Raw genomic sequence first — 20,765 nt, forward strand, 5'->3', positions numbered from 1 at the left:
TATATATATATATATATATATTTAAATAAATGTATATATAATAATATATTATATAAAAAAATAAAACACACACACACACACACACACACACACACACACACACATATATATATACTTCAAGTGACCAAACTGTTAAACTCCTAAAATTTGCAGATGATACTATGCTCATCGGTCTCATCCAAGATGGCGATGAGTCTGAATACCGGCAGGAGTTGAAGCGGCTGGTGCTATGGTGCAGTCAGAACAGTCTGGAGCTAAACATCCTCAAAACTGTGGAGATGATAGTGGACTTTAAGACCCCTCATAATATCCAACAGCCCGGTGTCATCTGTGGAGGCCTTCAAGTTTCTGGGCACTACCATTTCCCAAGACCTGAAATGGGAGTGCAACATAAACTCCATCATCAAAAAGGCCCAGCAGAGGATGTACTTTCTATGTCAATTAAGGAAGTACGGTCTGCCACAGGAGCTGTTGATGCTGTTCTACACTGCAGTCATTGAATCGGTCCTGTGCACATCCATCACCATCTGGTTTGGTGCAGCAACAAAACAGGACAGGAACAGACTGCAACACACAGTAAAAACAGCAGAAAAAATCATTGGTTCCCCCCTGCCCACTCCCCAGGACTTATACAACACAAGAACCAGAAACCGGGCAGGAAAAATCACCACTGACCCTTTCACACCCTGGAGACAGCCTCTTTCAGCTCCTTCCTTCTGGCAGGCGCTACAGGGCTTTGTTTACTAAAACTGCCAGACACAGGAACAGTTTCTTTCTCCAGTCACCCTGATTAACAACTCACCATAATTATATTCCCTGCTTCTTATCATAAGTACTGCATTATCAGTCATCAAATCATCTGTATATTACACACTACTGCTGCTGTATATTGTACAAAAAGCATAATATTGCAAAATATTGTTATTTGCACTCCTACACTTTATGTACATAACTGATCAGTCATATTCTATATTCATATTTAATACTCATTCTGTCTATATTGTATCTCATCATTTGCACTGTCTTGTATAGTTTGTATAGTATAGTGTTATTTATGTCTGTACTTTTGAGAGTCACAAACAGCTGGAACCAAATTCCTTGTGTGTGTCAACACACTTGGCCAATAAACCTGATTCTGATTCTGATTCTGAGATATATATATATATTGCTTTGCAATCTCTATCTTATTTCCACTCCACTAAAAGCAGACAGAAGGGCCATAAGTAAAGGGCGCTGTCAGACTGTAGATATTTTAAGGTGTTTACACGACAATTCTAGAAAAAGCCAAAGCACACAATCATAATTATCCCGGTCCACCTTAAAGCACCTTGTTTGTGAAAGATATGGCGTTCCGTCCGTGAACGCGACGTCCCGCCCACAGGGCTGATGTTCGTCCATTCGCCGAACGCTGACAGGAACCAGGAAACTTTGGGCTGTCACAGAGCAGTATTGTGGAGCTCAGGGTGGACTGTACAGGATTTAGCCCTGGTTACAAGTTAAATTAAGTTACCGAGAAGCCACGGGTTGTTAATTTAAATGAGTAAAAGCATGTCAGGAGAGCAGAAATTTGTGAGTCCCTTCCACAGACCCCACTGTCTGTCTGCAGCTGCGACCGCTGGGAAAGCTAAACTCACTCACCCGGGAAAAGCCATTTTAGCAGGTAAGGTCATCTAGTCACACAGTGTAGTGTGTAGGTTCTGTGTTCTACAGCACGTCTAGTGTAGTGTGAAAAGCGACTGATACACACACACACACATACACACACATACTCACACACAAACACACACACACACACACTCAACATACACACAAACACTCATACACACTCATACACACTCATACACACACACAGACTTGCCTGTCACATTAACAGTAACCTAACTGGTGCTTTCAACAGGACCCTGTCACATAAACACCAACACACTGCAGGCAAGTATCTGTGTGACCTGGCATGCACATGTTAAACAGTGTGTCGTGATCTCTTAATGCTTGATGCTCTTTCTTTCTCTCATTTTTAACTATCAGTCCTTAAAGCCGTGCTCTGCCCTTCTCTCTGTATGACTCTCAACCATCAAGTGGTTTTGCTTTGCAGACTCATTTCATGTCTCTGTTAATGCAGCAAGACAAATATACCAAAAAATCAGATATATAATTATAGATGTGGAACAGGATGACAAATACTACATTATGGTAACCTTACAGGAGATGACACTTTTTAATATGGCATGGAAACTGCATGTTGATGACCGTGCAGTGTTTCCTAAGCAAACAAGTAAAACAAATAGGGATACACGACGCCTGAATAAAGAGAAAATTCAATTCAAAATCATTATTTTTCGTATCCTGTTTTTAAACAAACACTGTGTCACGAAGCAGTGTTACAGAAACCCAGATGCAGATCTATAACCCCTAATGAGCAAGCCAGCGGAGACAGACGACACGAGGAGAAATCCTTGAGCTGAAACCTCTCGAAAGGGAATCCATCCTCTTCTGGATAATGAGATTATAAACTATCAAGACAAACAGTATGTGTTGACGGGAGGTTCAGTTTAAACATACAGGGAATAAGAGTCTTAATGATTACAGCAATGCTTTTTCTAAATTAGAAGCGTACAGTTATTATGTCACGATATGATTATGACAGATTTAAGTTTATTGTCTCCTCATCTAGGTTCATTTTGCTCTAATAGATATAAGAGGTGAAATGTAAATAATTTCTATTGTTTTAATATAAAACCCCTTTTTTTGCAGCTCAAGTTGTCTTCTGTTTTTTTGTCAAAGAGACAGAATGAGCGATATATGATTAGTAAGATATAAGATTTGGGTTTTTTTCTTTTGGCTGATCTCTTTGACCTGTTCCTTTTTAGTAGTCCATTTAAGAGATTGAATTTTTTTTTTTTTTTTTTTTTTTTTTACGATCATGGAAACAGGCCTTTGCTAATTGGATGAAGTGCAGGCGGTGCAGTGTGTCATCTTCCTATCTTCCTAAAAATAACATCTCGTTCACATCGAGACGTTTAACGCACCGGTGATGTTAACGGTTTATTAGCATTTACTAACAAATGTCCAGGTTCTTTAACTATGAGACTGTACATAATCGGTTCATTTTTTGCACCATATTTAACACAACATGAATTAAATAAATAGATGTGTTGATCTAAGGCTATGAGGAAATATCACGGCAGTGAAAATACAGTAAAAATCAAAATATTTCTCTGCTTTATTTAATTGGGATGCATATAGATGTGGGCATGTGAACATTCAGCGTTTCTGCTTCATTGAACGAACCAGTGACTCAGCATTTCCAACGACACGTCACGCTTTTCTGGCTTGACAACTGCACACACACCGACAGTTGAAACAAACCCACAGGCTTGTCTTGTACTACTGGACATTTCCATTCATGTCAATATCAACATCAAATAGAGGTATAATATCGAAAACAATAATATAACAATGTGCGCGTTCATACGTCTGCGATCACACTTGTATTAAAGTCGTCTTTACGCGCTTAAAGTTGACTTTACTATTCTTTTACCGGTTGCCAGTTTCCTAGTTTGATGTGTGTCGTAAGTTTAACTTGTGATAACCTTTGCGCTCACGTTGATCGTCATCAAGTCAGCACATTTGTCGTGAGCGAAAGGGAGATAAGAGAGTTTATCCAATCCAGCAGCTGATAGAAATTCATACTTACTATGTGATTTGTATCAAGCTCCCTATCGTTATTCGAGTGAAACACCTGGAAGCTGTGACTGATAAGATGAGACGATCATCCCACTCCCATACTAAATAAACCTGCACAACAAGTTGAAAATTACTTCCTTTACTCCGCTTTTATTTAGTACATTCCTGTTGAACAGGTGCACTGCTTTCAGAACTGGTGTTAGTTTTAATATAGAACTTTGTTTGGTTCAACACACGATCGGATTAAGCTTTAGTTGCATAATAAATGCAACAAGAATGAAATAACGCCAGGATGCACCAGACATTTTATAGGACTGCACAGTTCTGCATATATAGAGTCACCTTAAAAAGGAAACTGTGTTTATTCAGCCTCCCGAATAGAAAATGAAGGGTTGTTACGGTATAATTAAAATGCAGTAGACAAAAAAAAACTTCCAGGAAGCTGCAATTATGAAGGTGGAATCCTCTTCTTTAGTAAGAGAGGTGGTTGAAAAAAGATTGAAATAAAAATGTAGACGTTTTATCATACAGGTCATAGTGGTGTGTGGGAAAACATTTCTGTATGTATAACAGGATAAAGCTTAAGACTAAACTGGGCTTCATGTTTGTCAGGCAGATTTTATACATACAGGAGGCAGAATTCTGTATGGATTAACTACCGATCAACATACCAAATGTCTTTTACATGAGTAAAAGTGTAAAATAAATCAGCTAAATGATAGCTAGCAGTACAAAGGCATTCTTGCTGTTATATCATAATATCGTGGATTTAGATCAGGATTTTGGTTCCTGATAGCGGTGTGTAGAAAACATCTCTGCATATATAACAGGATAAACCGAACTCGGCTTCACGCTTGTCAGCCCATAAATGACCTTTTCTCTGACCCCGGATCCTTCTGAGCTCGCAGATGCCAAATATGTTGTTTTATGCGCATGCATAATATATGAATAAAGACAGTTCTTTCAGTGTAGGTAAATGTGTAAGTAAATTATACTCCTTACTATGAATTCTACAGCGTGATTAATGTCGCCACACAACTAACCATTGCATTATATTGGGCTATATTTTTTCTTTTTTATGACACGTCTGTCTTTTATTGGGTGAATTCTATAGACATATCTGGCTATCACACTATGTGATGAATTATTTATTGAATTAATAATTATTTATTTTAATTATACTTATAAAAATAATATAAGTAATAATAAGTAATAATTAAAATGTATTATTATATGTGTTAATTATTGACAACTTATCTTGACTTAAAAACAAAAATCTTTTGTGCTTTTGAGGCTTTTATTGTAAACACTCTGTTCAATCCTCCTGACTTTGGGACAATATAAACAGCATGCGGTGTTGGGTTTGGTTCTTAATAAGCAGTCTGGGAATGTGACGTGTCATTACCCGTCGCTGTATTCTAACAGGCATGCAAAGAGAGCAAAGAGAGCAAAGAGCATGTGCTGCCATTGTGGAGGAACCGTGCCTTGTTTTTTGCCCCTTACACTGTTAATCAGCAGGATTCACAGCAGCTCGGCGACACACCCCTTTAAACCCTCCAGGAGGCCAGTGGGTGTTTCCTGTGGGGAGAATCGCACCGAGCCAATCACACGAGATCGCATGAGACGCTCTGCTCGTTGCTCCTCAACAGCAGATGCCTGAGCTGAAAAATTTAAGGAGGCTCCAGCTTATTGTAAATCGCTTCTTTTCTCAAAAGTTCTCAAAATAATAATAAAAAAACAAGCAGATTTTAAGATTGTGACTACATCCGAAATATTAAAAAAAGTCTTCCACGTCTTTGGTGTTTGCTCTTCATGTGCAGATGTTTTATTTTTTTTTATTTTTTAAGGCCTCTTTAAATCAGCTTCCCTAATTCAAGTAGCATACAATCAAACCTGATTATTAAACTCGTGTCTTTTTTGGCCTTCGGGTTAACCTGTAAAAAGGCTCATTCGTATTAAGTAATGAATAATAAGGAGAGCAAGTTGGCTGTAGCTATTAAGGCAGTGTAATTATTACCAATGTAAGTAGACACAGCTGGAAAAATCGTGTCCCTTTATGTCGGTAATGCAGTTTAATGTCAGAACAAACTGAACCCTCACTGGCTCTCATTAGTCTTATTATCTGTCATCCAAGACGCACAATAGGATTAATCGGCGTGTTAAAGGAAAAAATAGCACACTATTAAGAGGTGCTTGATATATCACTTTGCTTGTATTGCTTCATTTATGAGTTGCTTCGGATAAATTGTGTCTTTGATGTGTAAATGAAGACACTAGTGAGTGGGTTTGGATGTCATGCCATTTTCATGAATCAGAGACAGATTCATTCGCCTGAATTGTAACTCTAAAGGGTTTGGCAATTTTTTCTGTCATCTACTGTATCTCTTTTTTTTAAGTTTCTTCTGAAGAACATATCAGATTTCCCACAAATCTTCTTAATTTGTCCCTCTCGGTCTTCACAGGTGGAATCGCAGGCGGGATCGAGATCTGTATCACTTTCCCGACAGAGTACGTGAAGACCCAGCTGCAGTTAGACGAGAAGGCGAACCCGCCACGCTACAGAGGAATCGGTGTGTGTCTCCTCTCAACCCCTCCTTTTGCTTTCATTTCCATTATATTTAGGATCGTGTAGGAGTTCTATAGAAATATAGGAGTTGTATAGAAATGCTTCAGTCGGGTTGGTGAAGAAATGCTCGAAGTTCAAGGGTCAAAATCTGCCTCTTCTCATATCTCCAGCACGCATCAGAGCATAACCAATGGTTCATAGTCCCTGAACTTTAGAAGGCAGGCTTGTTTACCAGCACTGATTGTTCCACTTTTGAAATCTGCTCTGCTGCACAATAACGTATTAGATGACGTTCACTGCTTTGATCATCCCTGGACTGAGGGTTGATTGATGTAATCAGAGATTTACTAATTAAGTCACGGGTTTATTTCATAAAACAAACGTTCAATCCCTTACAAACGGAAACATCTATGATCAACATAACAGCTGAAGTAAGCAGCTGAAGCTGAAGATCATCTTTGTAATTGACATGCGGTCCACAATGTGGTACAATATTTATTTTATAACTTGACATTTGTGTGATGTTCATTGACACGTCAGCGTATTTCCACTTAACCTCATTGTTTCCCACATTACCCACAATCCCATCTCCAGCTCCAGTTCCAGCTCTCTCGTCTCTTAATCTGTACACTGTACTGAAATGGATAAACTCCCAAAGTGTACATTTTGACGCTGTGGGCAAACGCACATCGCCAACTTTGCCGTTTCCACTTGCTGTTTCCACTACTTTGAATTTCTTCTTAATATGATACTGAACATTGCTGTGAAATGCTAAGCGAGAAAACAAGCTCTTGTTCATTCTCGCAAAACCTGTTATCTCTCAGGATTGAGATCCGTGACGTCAGAGTGCCAAATAACCCCTGGAGTTTTCCTTTAACGTTGCCAAGCAAACATGTTTACCCTTGTCTTTTTTTTTGCACAGTTGACTGTGTGAAGCAGACAGTGCAGGGTCATGGGGTGAAAGGTCTGTACAGGGGCCTCAGTTCGCTAGTCTACGGCTCCATCCCCAAAGCTGCTGTGAGGTAATCAATCACCTGATATTTGATCAAAACATTTACTTAAAAATATAACACTTTTCAGAGTAATGACACAAGACGTGTCCCAAATACTGCGAGTAATGTGTTCACAATAAAAATTCCATCAAAAAAAGTGCATTTTATACCTGGATGATGCACTTATTCATGGGGGGGTAAAAAACAAAACCCTGACGCTGAATATGAGAAAAAATTCAAGATGACCGACAACACTTATAAATGTCTTTTATGTCATGCCCACATATTGTGTGATTTATACCGACATTTTAATAATACAGAAAAAAGAAAATGCCCTGCTTTTATCTCTTACTACAGTTGCTTGTAGGTAAATAAAAAAGGATTTCTATTTTATTTATTTATTTGTTATATAACAGATGTAAATAGAATCGTCTTTTATTCACATCACCTCTTTTATCGTCAGGTTCGGAATGTTCGAGTTCCTCAGTAACCACATGAGGGACGAGTCCGGGAAGCTTGACAGCACTCGAGGCCTGATCGCCGGTCTGGGAGCCGGTGTAGCCGAGGCTGTAGTCGTGGTGTGTCCAATGGAGACAGTAAAGGTGCGTGAGATGGTGATGTTTATCCTCAAGCATCAGTCGTTTCCAGCTAAAACCACAACGAATTCGAATTCTCGACTATGATTGGTCAGAGAGCGGTGATACATTTTCTTTAACAGCCACCATTGACAGTTTTGGCTGTTCTTCAGATCACACCATTAATACATTATACTGCAGAATAACAACTTCTTTACTAGGTTTGTTGTGTGATTTTTTTTTTCTTGTGTGTGTTTGTGAGGCTACACTCATGAAAAACGATTGCACTTTCAGGTTAAATTTATTCATGACCAGACCTCAGCAAACCCAAGGTACAGAGGCTTCTTCCATGGCGTGAGGGAAATAGTCAGAACACAAGGTTTGTACCGCCCCCTACTGGACATCAGATAGCTTTAATCTGTATTTAATGTTAAGAGTTTAATTAAAAATCGAATTAAGACATTTAACATGCTAATTTAACAACGTGTCCCTTTGCAATGCCGGCTTCAAACGCAATCCAAGGATTTAGGCTCAATATGGCTGTGTTCCAATTTGTTGTTTCAGATACAGGGTTTAGAATCTAACAAAATGTATGTATGTGTGTGTGTGTGTATATATATATATATATATATATATATATATATATATATATATATATATATATATATATAGATATATATATATATATATATATATATATAGATATATAGGTTTAAAGCACGAATGATAAAAAAAAACAAGCTGAGTTCCAGCATGTGTGAACTATTATTTTGGTTCATACATTATATATAGAACGGAACATGCATTTAATCACTACAGGTACAAATAAGGAAGAAATTCAATACTTATGAAATTACACACCTGACTGCTTAAAAGGTCAAGTGTCAAACAACAACATAACCGCTGATTTTAGAACAAATAGTTCATTGTGCCTGGAAAGGGATGCAGCCTGCAGTGGAATGCGGTGTGACTTTGTAATCCGGTGCCTTTCCTGCGTTCCTTACAGGACTTAAAGGAACGTATCAGGGATTGACGGCAACAGTATTAAAGCAAGGATCCAACCAGGCCATTCGCTTCTATGTTATGACGTCCTTAAGAAACTGGTACAAAGGTCTGTGTTGAACTTGTTTGGCAATTTCACACATGGTGCATGTGGTTGATCTTTCAGCTTATATATGATGTTGCTTGTTTTCCAAACCAGGTGACAACCCTAACAAAACCATTAATCCTCTGGTGACTGGGATTTTCGGAGCCACAGCCGGGGCGGCCAGCGTGTTCGGAAACACGCCGCTTGACGTCATTAAGACTCGAATGCAGGTAAGAATTATAAATATTACAAACTAATGTATTAGTTTTGAAGATCCTGATGCTCATGATGATCTTTAAAGCCAACCACAAACATTTCTGGCCATGCTTAGGATTTCACAAACTAAATTATTTCCTGCTCACTCGTAACACAACTGGAACTATTAAAACCATCATCACACTCATCTTCAATCCACTTTACAGGCTCTTCCTACCTGAAGATTTGATCTCTCATATATTACAATAATGAAACATCTGCCCAGATGTGTTCCAACACAATGCCCAGATGTGCAAATCATTATACTATAATTTTTATTAAAATGTATTTATATACATATCTTTCTATACATTTTACATGCTTAAAAATGAAAAGTCAAAGGAGTTGTATCGTGACTTTTTAATAATGTTTAAGCTTTAAATCAGGAGAGAACTGATCCAGGTTGTGATGCTGGTGTCTCACGCTGGCGTGTTTCCCTACAGGGTCTGGAGGCGCACAAATACAAGAGCACTCTGGACTGCGCCGTGAAGATTATGAAGCACGAAGGCCCGGCAGCGTAAGTGCACGTATCCATGCTATTGTAGACTGAGCAGTTACATGTGAATATATAAAAACAGTAGGGAACAAGGAATCAGAATCAGAATCAGGTTTATTGGCCAAGTGTGTTGACACACACAAGGAATTTGGTTTCAGCTGTTTGTGACTCTCAAAAGTACAGACATAAATAACACTATACTATACAAACTATACAAGACAATGCAGACGATGAGATACAATATAGACAGAATGAGTATTAAATATGAATATAGAATATGACTGATCAGTTATGTACATAAAGTGTGGGAGTGCAAATAACAATATACAGCAGCAGTAGTGTGTAATATACAGATGATTTGATGACTGACAATCCTGATAATGCAGTACTTATGATAAGAAGCAGTGAATATAATTATGGTGAGTTGCTCATCAGGGTGATTGCCTGGGGAAAGAAACTGTTCCTGTGTCTGGAATGTTGATTTATCGGCATCTTTGTGCTGTAGGTTTTACAAAGGTACCGTTCCAAGACTGGGGCGCGTGTGTTTGGACGTGGCTATCGTGTTCATCATCTATGAAGAGGTGGTGAAGGCTCTGAACATAGTGTGGAAGACGGATTAATGCTGTAAACGCAGCTCATGGAACACTGGCAGACCTTCATATCGCTGTGGTATCACCGGGGAAAGCGAGACACGATGTCAGTAGGGCAAGGCAACATCACACCAGCTGTGAACCTGTTTAAGTTCCCATATATAATTACGACCAAGGAAAAAACCCATTTCCCCCAAAAATGTGATGTAGAAAAATACTTGAAAATTTAGTCAAAGATAAAAAAAATGCATTGAACCCTCCATGGTATGGTTTCAGTTATAGAGTGTTTGAAAAGCCAAATGTTGATATTGTGGAGGGATAAAACTGTCTTATTTTAATATCTTTTTTTTTTAAGTGTCATGGTTTTGTTTCTAGTATTTTAAGAGTTTTCATCTGACAAAACTCATGAATCTGATTTACATTCTTATAGTTATATTTTTTGATCACTTGGTGTTTTCTCATGTAAAGACACTAAATATATATGCAGTGGTGAAGACAAAAAAATACTTTAAACATGTGTTACAGCCATGGAAAAAAAAAGGTTTGTTAAAGAGGGTTAATCCAAAAATGACAAAATGATTATTGGCATTATTATTAATTTAAAAAATGTTAGTTATAATAGTAATGAGTTATAATTAGTTCATGTTCATAATAACACAAATAATAAAGTAAAAATTGAACTAATTTATTATTATCATTGATAGTGTAATTTTCCTTAAAAGATATTAATGAATAATAATAATAATAATAATAATAATAATAATAATAATAATAATAATAATATAGAATCTGATTCTGATTAAGCCCTCTAAGCAAGAATGAGCTTTTCATGGAGTTCTACTGTAGTTTGGGTGATTTTTTTTTATTTTTTTATTTTGTTCAGATGAATCTAATATGATGCGATTCCAAAAGTGTTTGGTCACTTATTTTTTCATTTTGTTTTTAAATATTCAAGTACTGACAGGTTCTTGAATCCAAAGACGCACAGAACGTTGAAGCATCCTGACACACCAACAAAGCCTTTACCTCCCAGAAACACACATTCCTCAGTATCTCCATTAAATACATGCACTTTCAAAAACCTTAACGGATTTGGTACTAATTAAAGCGAAGTAATGAATTTACTTTTAAGTGCCTGACCAGTATTTACTAGTGCTTGTGATCAGTGTGTAACTTTTGCCAGGAACAATGATGCCAAGGTGTTTTTTTTTTCTAATTTTATTTTATTTTTTTTTTATTAATTGTAGAGTCATGTTCAGTCAACATCAGAAGTGTGTGTGCTACAGAATATTTGTATTATTTTAATATTATTAATATTAAAATGATAATATTCTAAAAATGCTGCCCCACCCCCTCCAACCCCACCCCTAAATGTTTGGTGTGAAAAGCCGTTCATGGATCTGAAACTGCCTTAAAATTGTTCCTTTTTGAGTGCCATCATCAGATTGATCACTTTTCCTACCTCAAGAGATTCCCCACAAAATCCTTAGTGTCAAGAGGGAAACATTCGGTGTAAAGAATCCGTCTCTGTCTCGGTGTCTCCCTTATTTACATTGCATATATAATACACTATATCCATATACATATACAGATTTATATATATTGGACATATGTTTAAAAAAAATTTTGGAGTCATGATGCAAAAGCAAATGCAGAAATGTAGATGTTTGTGCTACTTGATGTTGTGTGTGATATGGGAGCATAACACTGTGTTTAGTCTCTGTGTTAAAGAAGAATATTTGTGCCTAATTAATATATGGATGTCTGCTGTATTAAAATGTTTATACCTTAAATATGGATGTTGTATTGAGTGTTCGTGTTTTGTTCTTGTCACTAACTCTTTGCTGTTGTACGTCTGTTATGTTTCTGTCCATAACCCAGCTTTATTTCACCGTTCAAAGACTAGGAAGTGATCGATACCAGATATCAGGGATTGTATCTGGTTAACAGTGATAGTTAAATACTAATGGACGTTACCAGATTGTTTTTGTTCCTCATCCAAGACTGAAAACATTTACACCTTTTTATTACATTGTCGAGTTAATTTTTTATTAATCATAAAATGTGCCTTTAAATTATGTTCTTCATTTTTACTAAATCCTGGTGGCTGGATGTTGTTGGTGAAACTTGTGAGTTTTTAGCAAGACGCTACCTGTTTGAATGAAATGTGTAATGTTAAGTACCTAATAAAAGAATTGGGGAAGGTTTTTGTTTACAATGTCAATTTATTTCTACTGTTTTTCAGCTTGGGTATAAATTGAGGAAGATTTTTTTCCATTTCCCAGATAACAGATTTCTTGTCAACAATTTTTTGTCACCCAAAATATATTATTTATACGTTTATTTTTAATATACAATAATAAATAATATAAATTTAATATAAACAAATCAACAAAAAAGAAAAAAAATTCTTGTAATTAGTATAATGTTAGTAGAAACTTTATTTACACCCAAAATATAGCATTAAAGGATGCTAAAACATTTAGCTAGGAAGGTTTTTATTTACAATGTCAGGTTATTTCTCCTCTTATGTACCTAATGAATGAACCCAGATTTTTTATTATTATTATTATTATTATTATTATTATTATTATTATTATTATTATTATTATTAAATCGCTTTTTTCAGTGTATTCGAGGTGTGACCTCTCTTGCTTTCCGTACTGATCGCCTCTGTCATCACTACCTAGAGATGCACCGACATTAACATTTTCCTACTTTTATAAACTAACGATGGCTGCTAAAGGGGGATCGAGGGGCTTTTATTTCAACACTGTGTTGTCTTTAGCTCGGTCATTGGCTGCACATCGCCAGGCTCCGATTGACAAGGTAAAACCAGGACATAAACATTTCTAAAGAGGTCACACAGGCTAACAAGCTAACATGCTAACAGGCTAACTCCACTTCCTAGAGCTAGCAGCTAAGCTTCAAAATAAAATGTAGCTAATGTGAAAAAGAGTGCATTTTTCCTTCCAGACAATTTCCTGTTATTGCTTGTTAGGGGGAACTTATTTCTGATGAGAACGTCACCGATTGATTTATCACACGATTTACAACTAATGGAGGCGAAATGACGGAATAAACAAAACAATTATCTCCATCAGAGAATTCAATTCAATTCAAGTTTATTTGTATAGAGCTTTTAACTATTGACATCGTCTCAAAGCAGCTTTACAGAACAAAAGGTTAATATAAAGATTAATACGATACAAAATTCAAGATTAATATTAGATGTATTTAAATGTGTTTGTATTTATCCCCAATGAGCAAGTCTGAGGTGGCAGTGGCAAGGAAAAACTTCCCTGAATGGTGAAGGAAGAAACCTTGAGAGGAACCAGACTCAAAGGGGAACCCATCCTCATATGGGTGACAATATACAGTCTGACAAATGTTGTATTGATGTAAAAGATCACATGGAGTTTCATCTCCTCTATAGTATAGCAGAGTCCAACTGGTGCTGGTAGATCTCTAGATGCCTCGGGATTCTCAGAGTCGGCCTCGTCTCAGCGGAGGTCCAAAATCTTCATCGCACGGAAGATGATCAGAGCTGATACAATTTCTGGATGCCTCGGGATGGGTAGAAAGAGAGAAGCAGTGCAGAGGGATTAACATAGCTGCTGTTCATAATATTTACAAGTCTGATGTCATAGTGCACAATATTATGGAATGTATTATGTGTATGCCTGACAAAAGAGAAGTTCTAAATCTACATTTAAACTGGGAAAGTGTGTCTGAACCCCGAACACTATCAGGAAGACTATTCCAAAGTTCGGAAGACAATCCGGTTATTGACTGCAGTCTTGAGGAACTAAATGACAACATATATCAACAACAATAATCAGCTTGTTATTAGACTTGTTACTGCAGGAACACAGACAACATCTGATTCAGCCTTTGTTGTGGTTAAAGCTTTTAAAATTTCCCCATGATCACAAGATATTTGACATATTTACATAATGCATTTATTGTCACACAAGTTATTCCCAATACTGGGAATTCTAGGAACTTGAGCAGGTTTCTGCTCCTCACCCTGCTACACATGAACCAATGTCTGGAGCTCTGCATCCCAGCACATGCAAAACAAAATGCATACATTACAACACCACACAACCATTATGAATATTTGAGACGCCTCTGTGCTATACAGAAGGTTAGACTTCCATTAAGGCTTCTAAGTGTTGAAACTGGAAGTCGAGCAGCGCAGGTGTTTTTTGACCCATTTTTGATGCGAGTTCGATTTTCTGACTCTTAGGAAAAATGAATGTTCTTTGGCTTCTCTTAGTTCCCAATCTCAATCTCCTGCCAATTCTTACACAGCAGTCAGCTCTATTCTATCACATGACAACACAAAGTTAACTGACCGCGTCTTTTTCCGAACTGTTGCCACTTTAATAATACACACTCAGAGGAAAGAGACGTCTGCCCTCTTCCACATACATGAGCTCACAGACCACAGTTATTGTCTCATGCCACTGTGATCGACCAGAGGGAGAGTAAGAGTCCGTATGCTATCCCTACTATCCAGCACCACCAAATTTAGCTTTTTTTTTGGCTCCAATGCCTTCTATGCAATTATTAGCTGTTTTCTAATTATATACACACTTAATGTTTTTATATGCTTTTATATATCATGTTCACTTGTCTAACTCCAGTTAGCACATTTTGGGTACAAATTCAGACCTACAAACTAGAAACAAAATCGGAGTGACTGGAGATCTTTCAAATCTCAGGCACTGTGGCCACATTGGAAGGCATCAGTTTTACAAACTGAATATCATGGGTTTAGACCTTGTTTGTGCCTTGCTGCAGTGTTAATTGCTAGCCTTGTGCCAGGTGTTTAAGTGGGTAGTGGTGACTCAATCGGTTAAGGCTCTGGGTTGTTGATTTGTGGATTGGGGTTCAAGCCCCAGCACTGCCAAGCTGCCACTGTTGGGCCCTTGAGCCAGGCTTTAAACCTCACTGTTCCAGAGGTGCTGTATCACGGCTGATCCTGTGCTCTGGCCACAACCTCTAAAGTTGGGATATGTAAAGAAAGGGCTTCTATTCTAGGTGCCAACTTCCTGCGACATGAACGAAACAGATGGCTGTGTCCTCATCAGTGACAACAAAGCTGGTAGAATTTTATGCAAATATAATGGTCTACCAATGGGAGTAGGGCACACGCACTGCTTCTTCTTCATCCCTGACATGATGCACTGCTGAATTTTATACACATACACCAGAACCTCCCTCCAGAAGAGAGAAATTGCTGTTAGTCAATGTAGATTTGTACACCTGGCCATTAGGCTGTTCCTGTGTACACTGTATTAATCAGTATCTACCACTAGCCAGGTTGTTGATTGTTCAGCTAAGCAGTTGCTATTTGTTTTTGTCTTTTTTTTAGGTCCAGAAGCTACAATGCATGTGTCCATTGGATTTTCGTGGCGTTTTTCAGCTGGACGAGAGGAGGAGAGATGCTGTGATAGCACTTGGTATTTTCCTAGTGGAGTCTGAGCTGCAGGTACAAAACATTTGTGGAATTAGCTTCAGACAAATTCATGTGCTACACTGATCACACTGCAATAACGATAAAGCAACAATAAAGCAATTTTAATGTGTCCTACACCCACACTGTCCCTTTTAAAAGCCTGAATCTGCAAATTTCAATCTCTTCAACGTTTTCTGCCATTTTCTTATTTCTTATTATCCACTACTAAAGGAATTACGCTTATCAGATGTCCTTTAAGGCTCTCACTGATGGTTGGATTAAAAGACATTTACCTCCTGCTGCGATATAACCTCAGTTTGTTGTTAGACTTCGAGAGATGTTCGTACTCTGATTCTGCTGATTCCCAGAAAGCATCAAATGCGGATTAATTTCCACAACATTCTCAACATATTCTATTTAATGATGCAGATGTTTAATGCTGAAGTTCGATGCTGATCTGAAGAAAAAAATTCACTCTCCTCCTTTAATATTGCGATGCAGCCCTTGTTTGTAGTTTTCACTATTTAACATATTCACGATCATCAGTATCCTGTAAAGTAAAAATTCTCGCAACACTGATGTATTTAATTCAATATGCAGTGATTGAGCTGAGCTGTTACTATGCAATCAATGAGTTTATCCATTGAACGACGTACGAAAGTGCTTTGAAGTCTCTATCAATGAATACATTAATTCTGGCTCACTAGGTTACAGACTTAGGTTACCATCAGTCTAAAACTGTTTCAGTAAGAGGTAGGTCTTCACCTGTCGTTTGAAGATGGCCGACGACTCAGCAAGTTCATTCCACCACCTCGGTGCCAGAGCAGAGAAGAATCTTGGTGTGTACCTACCTCGTACCCTGAGAGATTGTGCTAGTAGATCAGAGGGAGCATAGTACACTGCGAGGACTCTCGTTACAGTGGAACCTGTCGAGGGATGAGAAATATTAAGCAGCGAGTAAACGGTCAGTTCTTGAAGTTGATGTGTTAGAAGCAGAAAAAATGGGTGAGTGTAAGGATTAAAGTCACAGAGAGACAAGGGAGAAATTGTGCTTTGGTTAGACGACTGGGTGAGAGGATCTCCAAATAGCAGGTCTTTTCTGCTGGTTCTACTGTCAGAAAACAAATCAACACTTTTTGGCCAATCAGATTGGAGAATTCAACAGTGCCACGGCGAGTTAAATATATAAATAAAACAATCGTATACCAAAAACACAGTAAGGAATATAATACACTTCAGGTTCTTCATGAATTTTGTTAAGCAGTGTTTTTTTTTTTTAAACTAATGTTTGGATATGGAATTTTTTTAAAATTATGTATTCTTCTCAGCACAAAGATGCTATTGTCCCGTACCTCCTGGGTTTGCTGAAAGGTCTGCCACGCGTGCAGTGGATTGAAGAAAGCTCTGAGAGGAAGGGGAGAGGTAAACCACTCGCACACTCGGTCTCTGTGATGATTATTTTCTTATGACGGTTTTCCTACATGCCGCTCAGGTTCGACTCCCGTGTAACGTTCTTGCTGTTCCTACAGAAACTCTCCCTGTAGCCGAAAACTTCAGCTTTTGCTTGGTGACTATGCTGTATGACGTGGCTCAGAGAGATGAGACCTTACGAATTCAGGTTGGTGCAGTGCTGCTGTCTATCAAACACCTAGATTTTATACGCAACAATCGTATATTAATACCTTTATTAATACCTGATGGGAAATTAAGTCAGTAATAAGAAGGCAACATTTATTCTTTAGTGGATATTTATTCTGAAGTCATATGTTTTGCTCTCCTAAAAATTATTTATATTTATAATAGAAATGTTGGTCTTGCGTTGATTTTGAAATTTTCTTATTACAATAGATTATTGATGATATTTCTGGAGAATCAAAGAAGTTTTATTTGATACAAAGATTCCCTCACTTCTTTATCTTTTCTTTATCTCAAGGCATCTGGTAGATTAAATAAACAAGCTTGTGTTCTTTAGGACTGATGTGGACATTTTTAGAGATTAATACATAAAGTGGTCTCTGGTAAACAAAAATTGGACCAAAATTAGATTTTTTTTTTCATTATGATAAACTTTTGTAAAACCTTTTGAAAAAAACAAAGAATGAAAAAAAAAACAATTACCTCAGGAAATTTAGCAGTGGTATTTTCGATTCATCCGCTGACTCATATCTTTTTGATGCGGTTCACCAAAAAGATTTGTTCAGATTAATTTACTGATTCGTTGAGTTTTTTACTTTGAGTGACACTGTGGTACAAATGACAAAAAACAAATGCTTGACAAAGAGAGAATGAAACACAGATGCATGTGATTAGGAAATGTGATGTGTTGGGGCTGATGGGAAATTTATTACAGCATCCTTTGGACGCGACCATGATGGACCGTTTATGTTACAATTTTTTTGATAAACTATATTTCACCTCTAAAAACAACAGCAGATTTATTAGATTTTGGAATAAATAGTTTGAATTTGAAATAAATTGAAAAAAAATTTAATCGGACAGCCAGGGTTCGAGCCTCAGCACCGCCAAGCTGCCACTGTTGGGCAGTTGAGCAAAGCCCTTAACCCTCTCTGCCCCTGCTCTGTGACCCAATCTTCCTCAGCTGGCATATGTGGAAAAATAACTTCCACTGTGCTGTAATATATATTTTGGTCTAAACAAAGACTTTCTTCTTCACAGCTTTCTTAATTTGTCACCTTTTTCATACAGGAGAACAAAAACTACGAGCCGGTACATGAAAGTGAACGATTCATTCACTTAAACGATTCGTTATAAAACACTGATTCGGAAACATCGAGATTGACTGACGTGGCTAATACTTATGATTTAAAATCATTATTTATTCCTTATTCATTATTTATTATTTATATTTACATTTTTTTCATTCTTATACAGTATGTTAAAGATAGTGTGTTGAAACTTCAGTGGAGTCACTTTTTTGGGATAAATCAATTACTTATAAATTAAATAAATGACTTTATTTTTGATTAGGATAGTAAAAGATGTAGAAGGGGGGGGGCACGGTGGCTTAGTGGTTAGCACGTTCGCCTCACACCTCCAGGGTCGGGGTTCGATTCCCACCTCCACCTTGTGTGTGTGGAGTTTGCATGTTCTCCCCGTGCCTCGGGGGTTTCCTCCGGGTACTCTGGTTTCCTCCCCCGGTCCAAAGACATGCATGGTAGGTTGATTGGCATCTCTGGAAAATTGTCCGTAGTGTGTGATTGCGTGAGTGAATGAGTGTGTGTGTGCCCTGTGATGGGTTGGCACTCCGTCCAGGGTGTATCCTGCCTTGATGCCCGATGACGCCTGAGATGTAGTTCGGATAAGTGGTAGAAAATGAATGAATGAATGAATGAAAGATGTAGAAGGAAGGATAGTAAAAGAGTTTTCTTGGTCCAGCTCACAAATGTCTAGAGCAAAACTATTTCAGTCTTGAAATTATTAAAAAAAAAAGCACAATTTCTAGAAATGTCTACGTTAATTTTTTTTGGCAATTTAATGAATGAAATAAAAACTACTAGATAAATTGGACAATTCATTCATTCCTTCATCTTCTACCGCTTATCCGAACTACCTCGGGTCACGGGGAGCCTGTGCCTATCTCAGGCATCATTGGGCATCAAGGCAGGATACACCCTGGACGGAGTGCTCATTCACTCACGCGCACACACACTACGGAGAATTTTCCAGAGATGCCAATCAATCTACCATGCATGTCTTTGGACCGGGGGAGGAAACCGGAGTACCCGGAGGAAACCCCCGAGGCACGGGCAGAACATGCAAACTCCACACACACAAGGTGGAGGCGGGAATCGAACCCCGACCCAGGAGGTGTGAGGCGAACGTGCTAACCACTAAGCCACTGTGCCCCCCTAAATTGGACAATATTCAAGATATTTTCATATTTTCTGCATTGCACTTATACAAGGTCCTGAGACAAACAGAAGAATGAAAGGAGTTGTTTAATTCATTCAAGAATCATTACGACGTGGTGAAATGATTGATTTTGATTTTGTAAAAATCTCTCGTCCTGTACAGATACTAGAGGCTTCGATGGACCTCATGCAGGTTCTCCTTGAAATATGTCGCAACCCTGAGGATCAGGACAAAGGTCTGCATCTGTAACAGCATCTCTCATGTCCTGATCAACCTTTCAAACCTTTCCTTTATGAGCTAAAGCAGTGATCACAAAAAGCTCTAGATGTTGTTATAGTTATTATTTCTTATTGTGTTTACTCAGAATACCTGTGTCGATACACTCTGCCCTGTCTGTTGGGTGTGGTGCGAGCGTCTGGGCGTTACAGCAACACGGATGAACCGCTGCTGTCCAAGCTGTTCCCTAGGACCACTTCGCAGCCCGTGACTGCCTCGGAGGAGCCGGAGTCAGTGAGACGGCGCTCGTTCAACGACTTCCGCTCTATCTTACCCAGCTCGCTGCTCACCGTGTGTCAGAGTGACACGCTGCGCCGCAAAACCAGCAGCGTCTCCAGCATCTCCCAGCAGGTGTGTAATGACATCGTATTTTATTTAATCGTTTAACAGTTGCATTTAATGCTACGAAAAATTCATGAACCAAATTTGTTCTTAGCTCTTAGACTGTTGCAACATTTAAACAGCTATTCCTTTATTTTTGTCAGTTAGTTAAATACACAGAGACAATCACGATTCCATCCCCCCATGTTTTGTAACAGGCCAGTCCTGAGCGTACAGGATTACCTCCGGGCTCTCCTGCTGACCCGTCTGCTCCTTACTTTGAAGGTAACACTCGAACATCGTAAATGTCTGTATGAAATCAAGTCCCCTTAGACCTGAGCCGTGTTACGGAGCATGTTCTTACTAGTTGACATCCTTCAAGTATAAATTCAGTTCATCTGTACACGCCGATCAAAATAATGTGATGCAGTTGAGTCAAATTGTGCAGCCAAGAGTTCCTGAGGAACTAATAGGTCAGTGTAATTTCTGAGTTCATTACAGACCTAACACTAATTCCTTCATTCCTTCTAAATGTTCACAAAGCTTACTGACGCAATGGCTGTTCATGGACACTGTGACAAAG

At 38.2% G+C, this 20,765-nt stretch overlaps 2 protein-coding genes across 4 annotated transcripts in view; both read left to right on the forward strand.

Moving 5' to 3' along the window:
* The first annotated feature begins 1,395 nt into the window (after positions 1 to 1,395).
* Positions 1,396 to 12,038, forward strand: slc25a1b (slc25a1 solute carrier family 25 member 1b). The gene is made up of 9 exons (XM_060895578.1): positions 1,396 to 1,660; positions 6,147 to 6,254; positions 7,173 to 7,272; positions 7,706 to 7,844; positions 8,112 to 8,196; positions 8,824 to 8,928; positions 9,019 to 9,134; positions 9,603 to 9,676; positions 10,161 to 12,038. Exons 1-9 carry the CDS (start codon positions 1,537 to 1,539, stop codon positions 10,273 to 10,275), a joined length of 966 nt encoding a protein of 321 aa, XP_060751561.1. The 5' UTR covers positions 1,396 to 1,536; the 3' UTR covers positions 10,276 to 12,038.
* An 858-nt stretch (positions 12,039 to 12,896) lies between these two features.
* pi4kaa (phosphatidylinositol 4-kinase, catalytic, alpha a) overlaps positions 12,897 to 20,765 on the forward strand; it is a 41,037-nt gene continuing 33,168 nt past the window's right edge. For all 3 annotated transcript variants that reach the window (XM_060896767.1, XM_060896769.1, XM_060896768.1), the window contains exons 1-7: positions 12,897 to 13,074; positions 15,629 to 15,745; positions 17,041 to 17,134; positions 17,242 to 17,330; positions 19,748 to 19,820; positions 19,950 to 20,212; positions 20,401 to 20,467. In XM_060896767.1, the coding sequence (XP_060752750.1) occupies positions 12,979 to 13,074; positions 15,629 to 15,745; positions 17,041 to 17,134; positions 17,242 to 17,330; positions 19,748 to 19,820; positions 19,950 to 20,212; positions 20,401 to 20,467 (799 nt within the window). In that variant the 5' untranslated portion in view covers positions 12,897 to 12,978. The remainder of the gene's footprint in view (positions 13,075 to 15,628; positions 15,746 to 17,040; positions 17,135 to 17,241; positions 17,331 to 19,747; positions 19,821 to 19,949; positions 20,213 to 20,400; positions 20,468 to 20,765) is intronic.

This window comes from Tachysurus vachellii, chromosome 20 (assembly GCF_030014155.1).
Source record: "Tachysurus vachellii isolate PV-2020 chromosome 20, HZAU_Pvac_v1, whole genome shotgun sequence".
In the NCBI taxonomy this organism is placed as follows: Eukaryota; Metazoa; Chordata; class Actinopteri; order Siluriformes; family Bagridae; genus Tachysurus; species Tachysurus vachellii.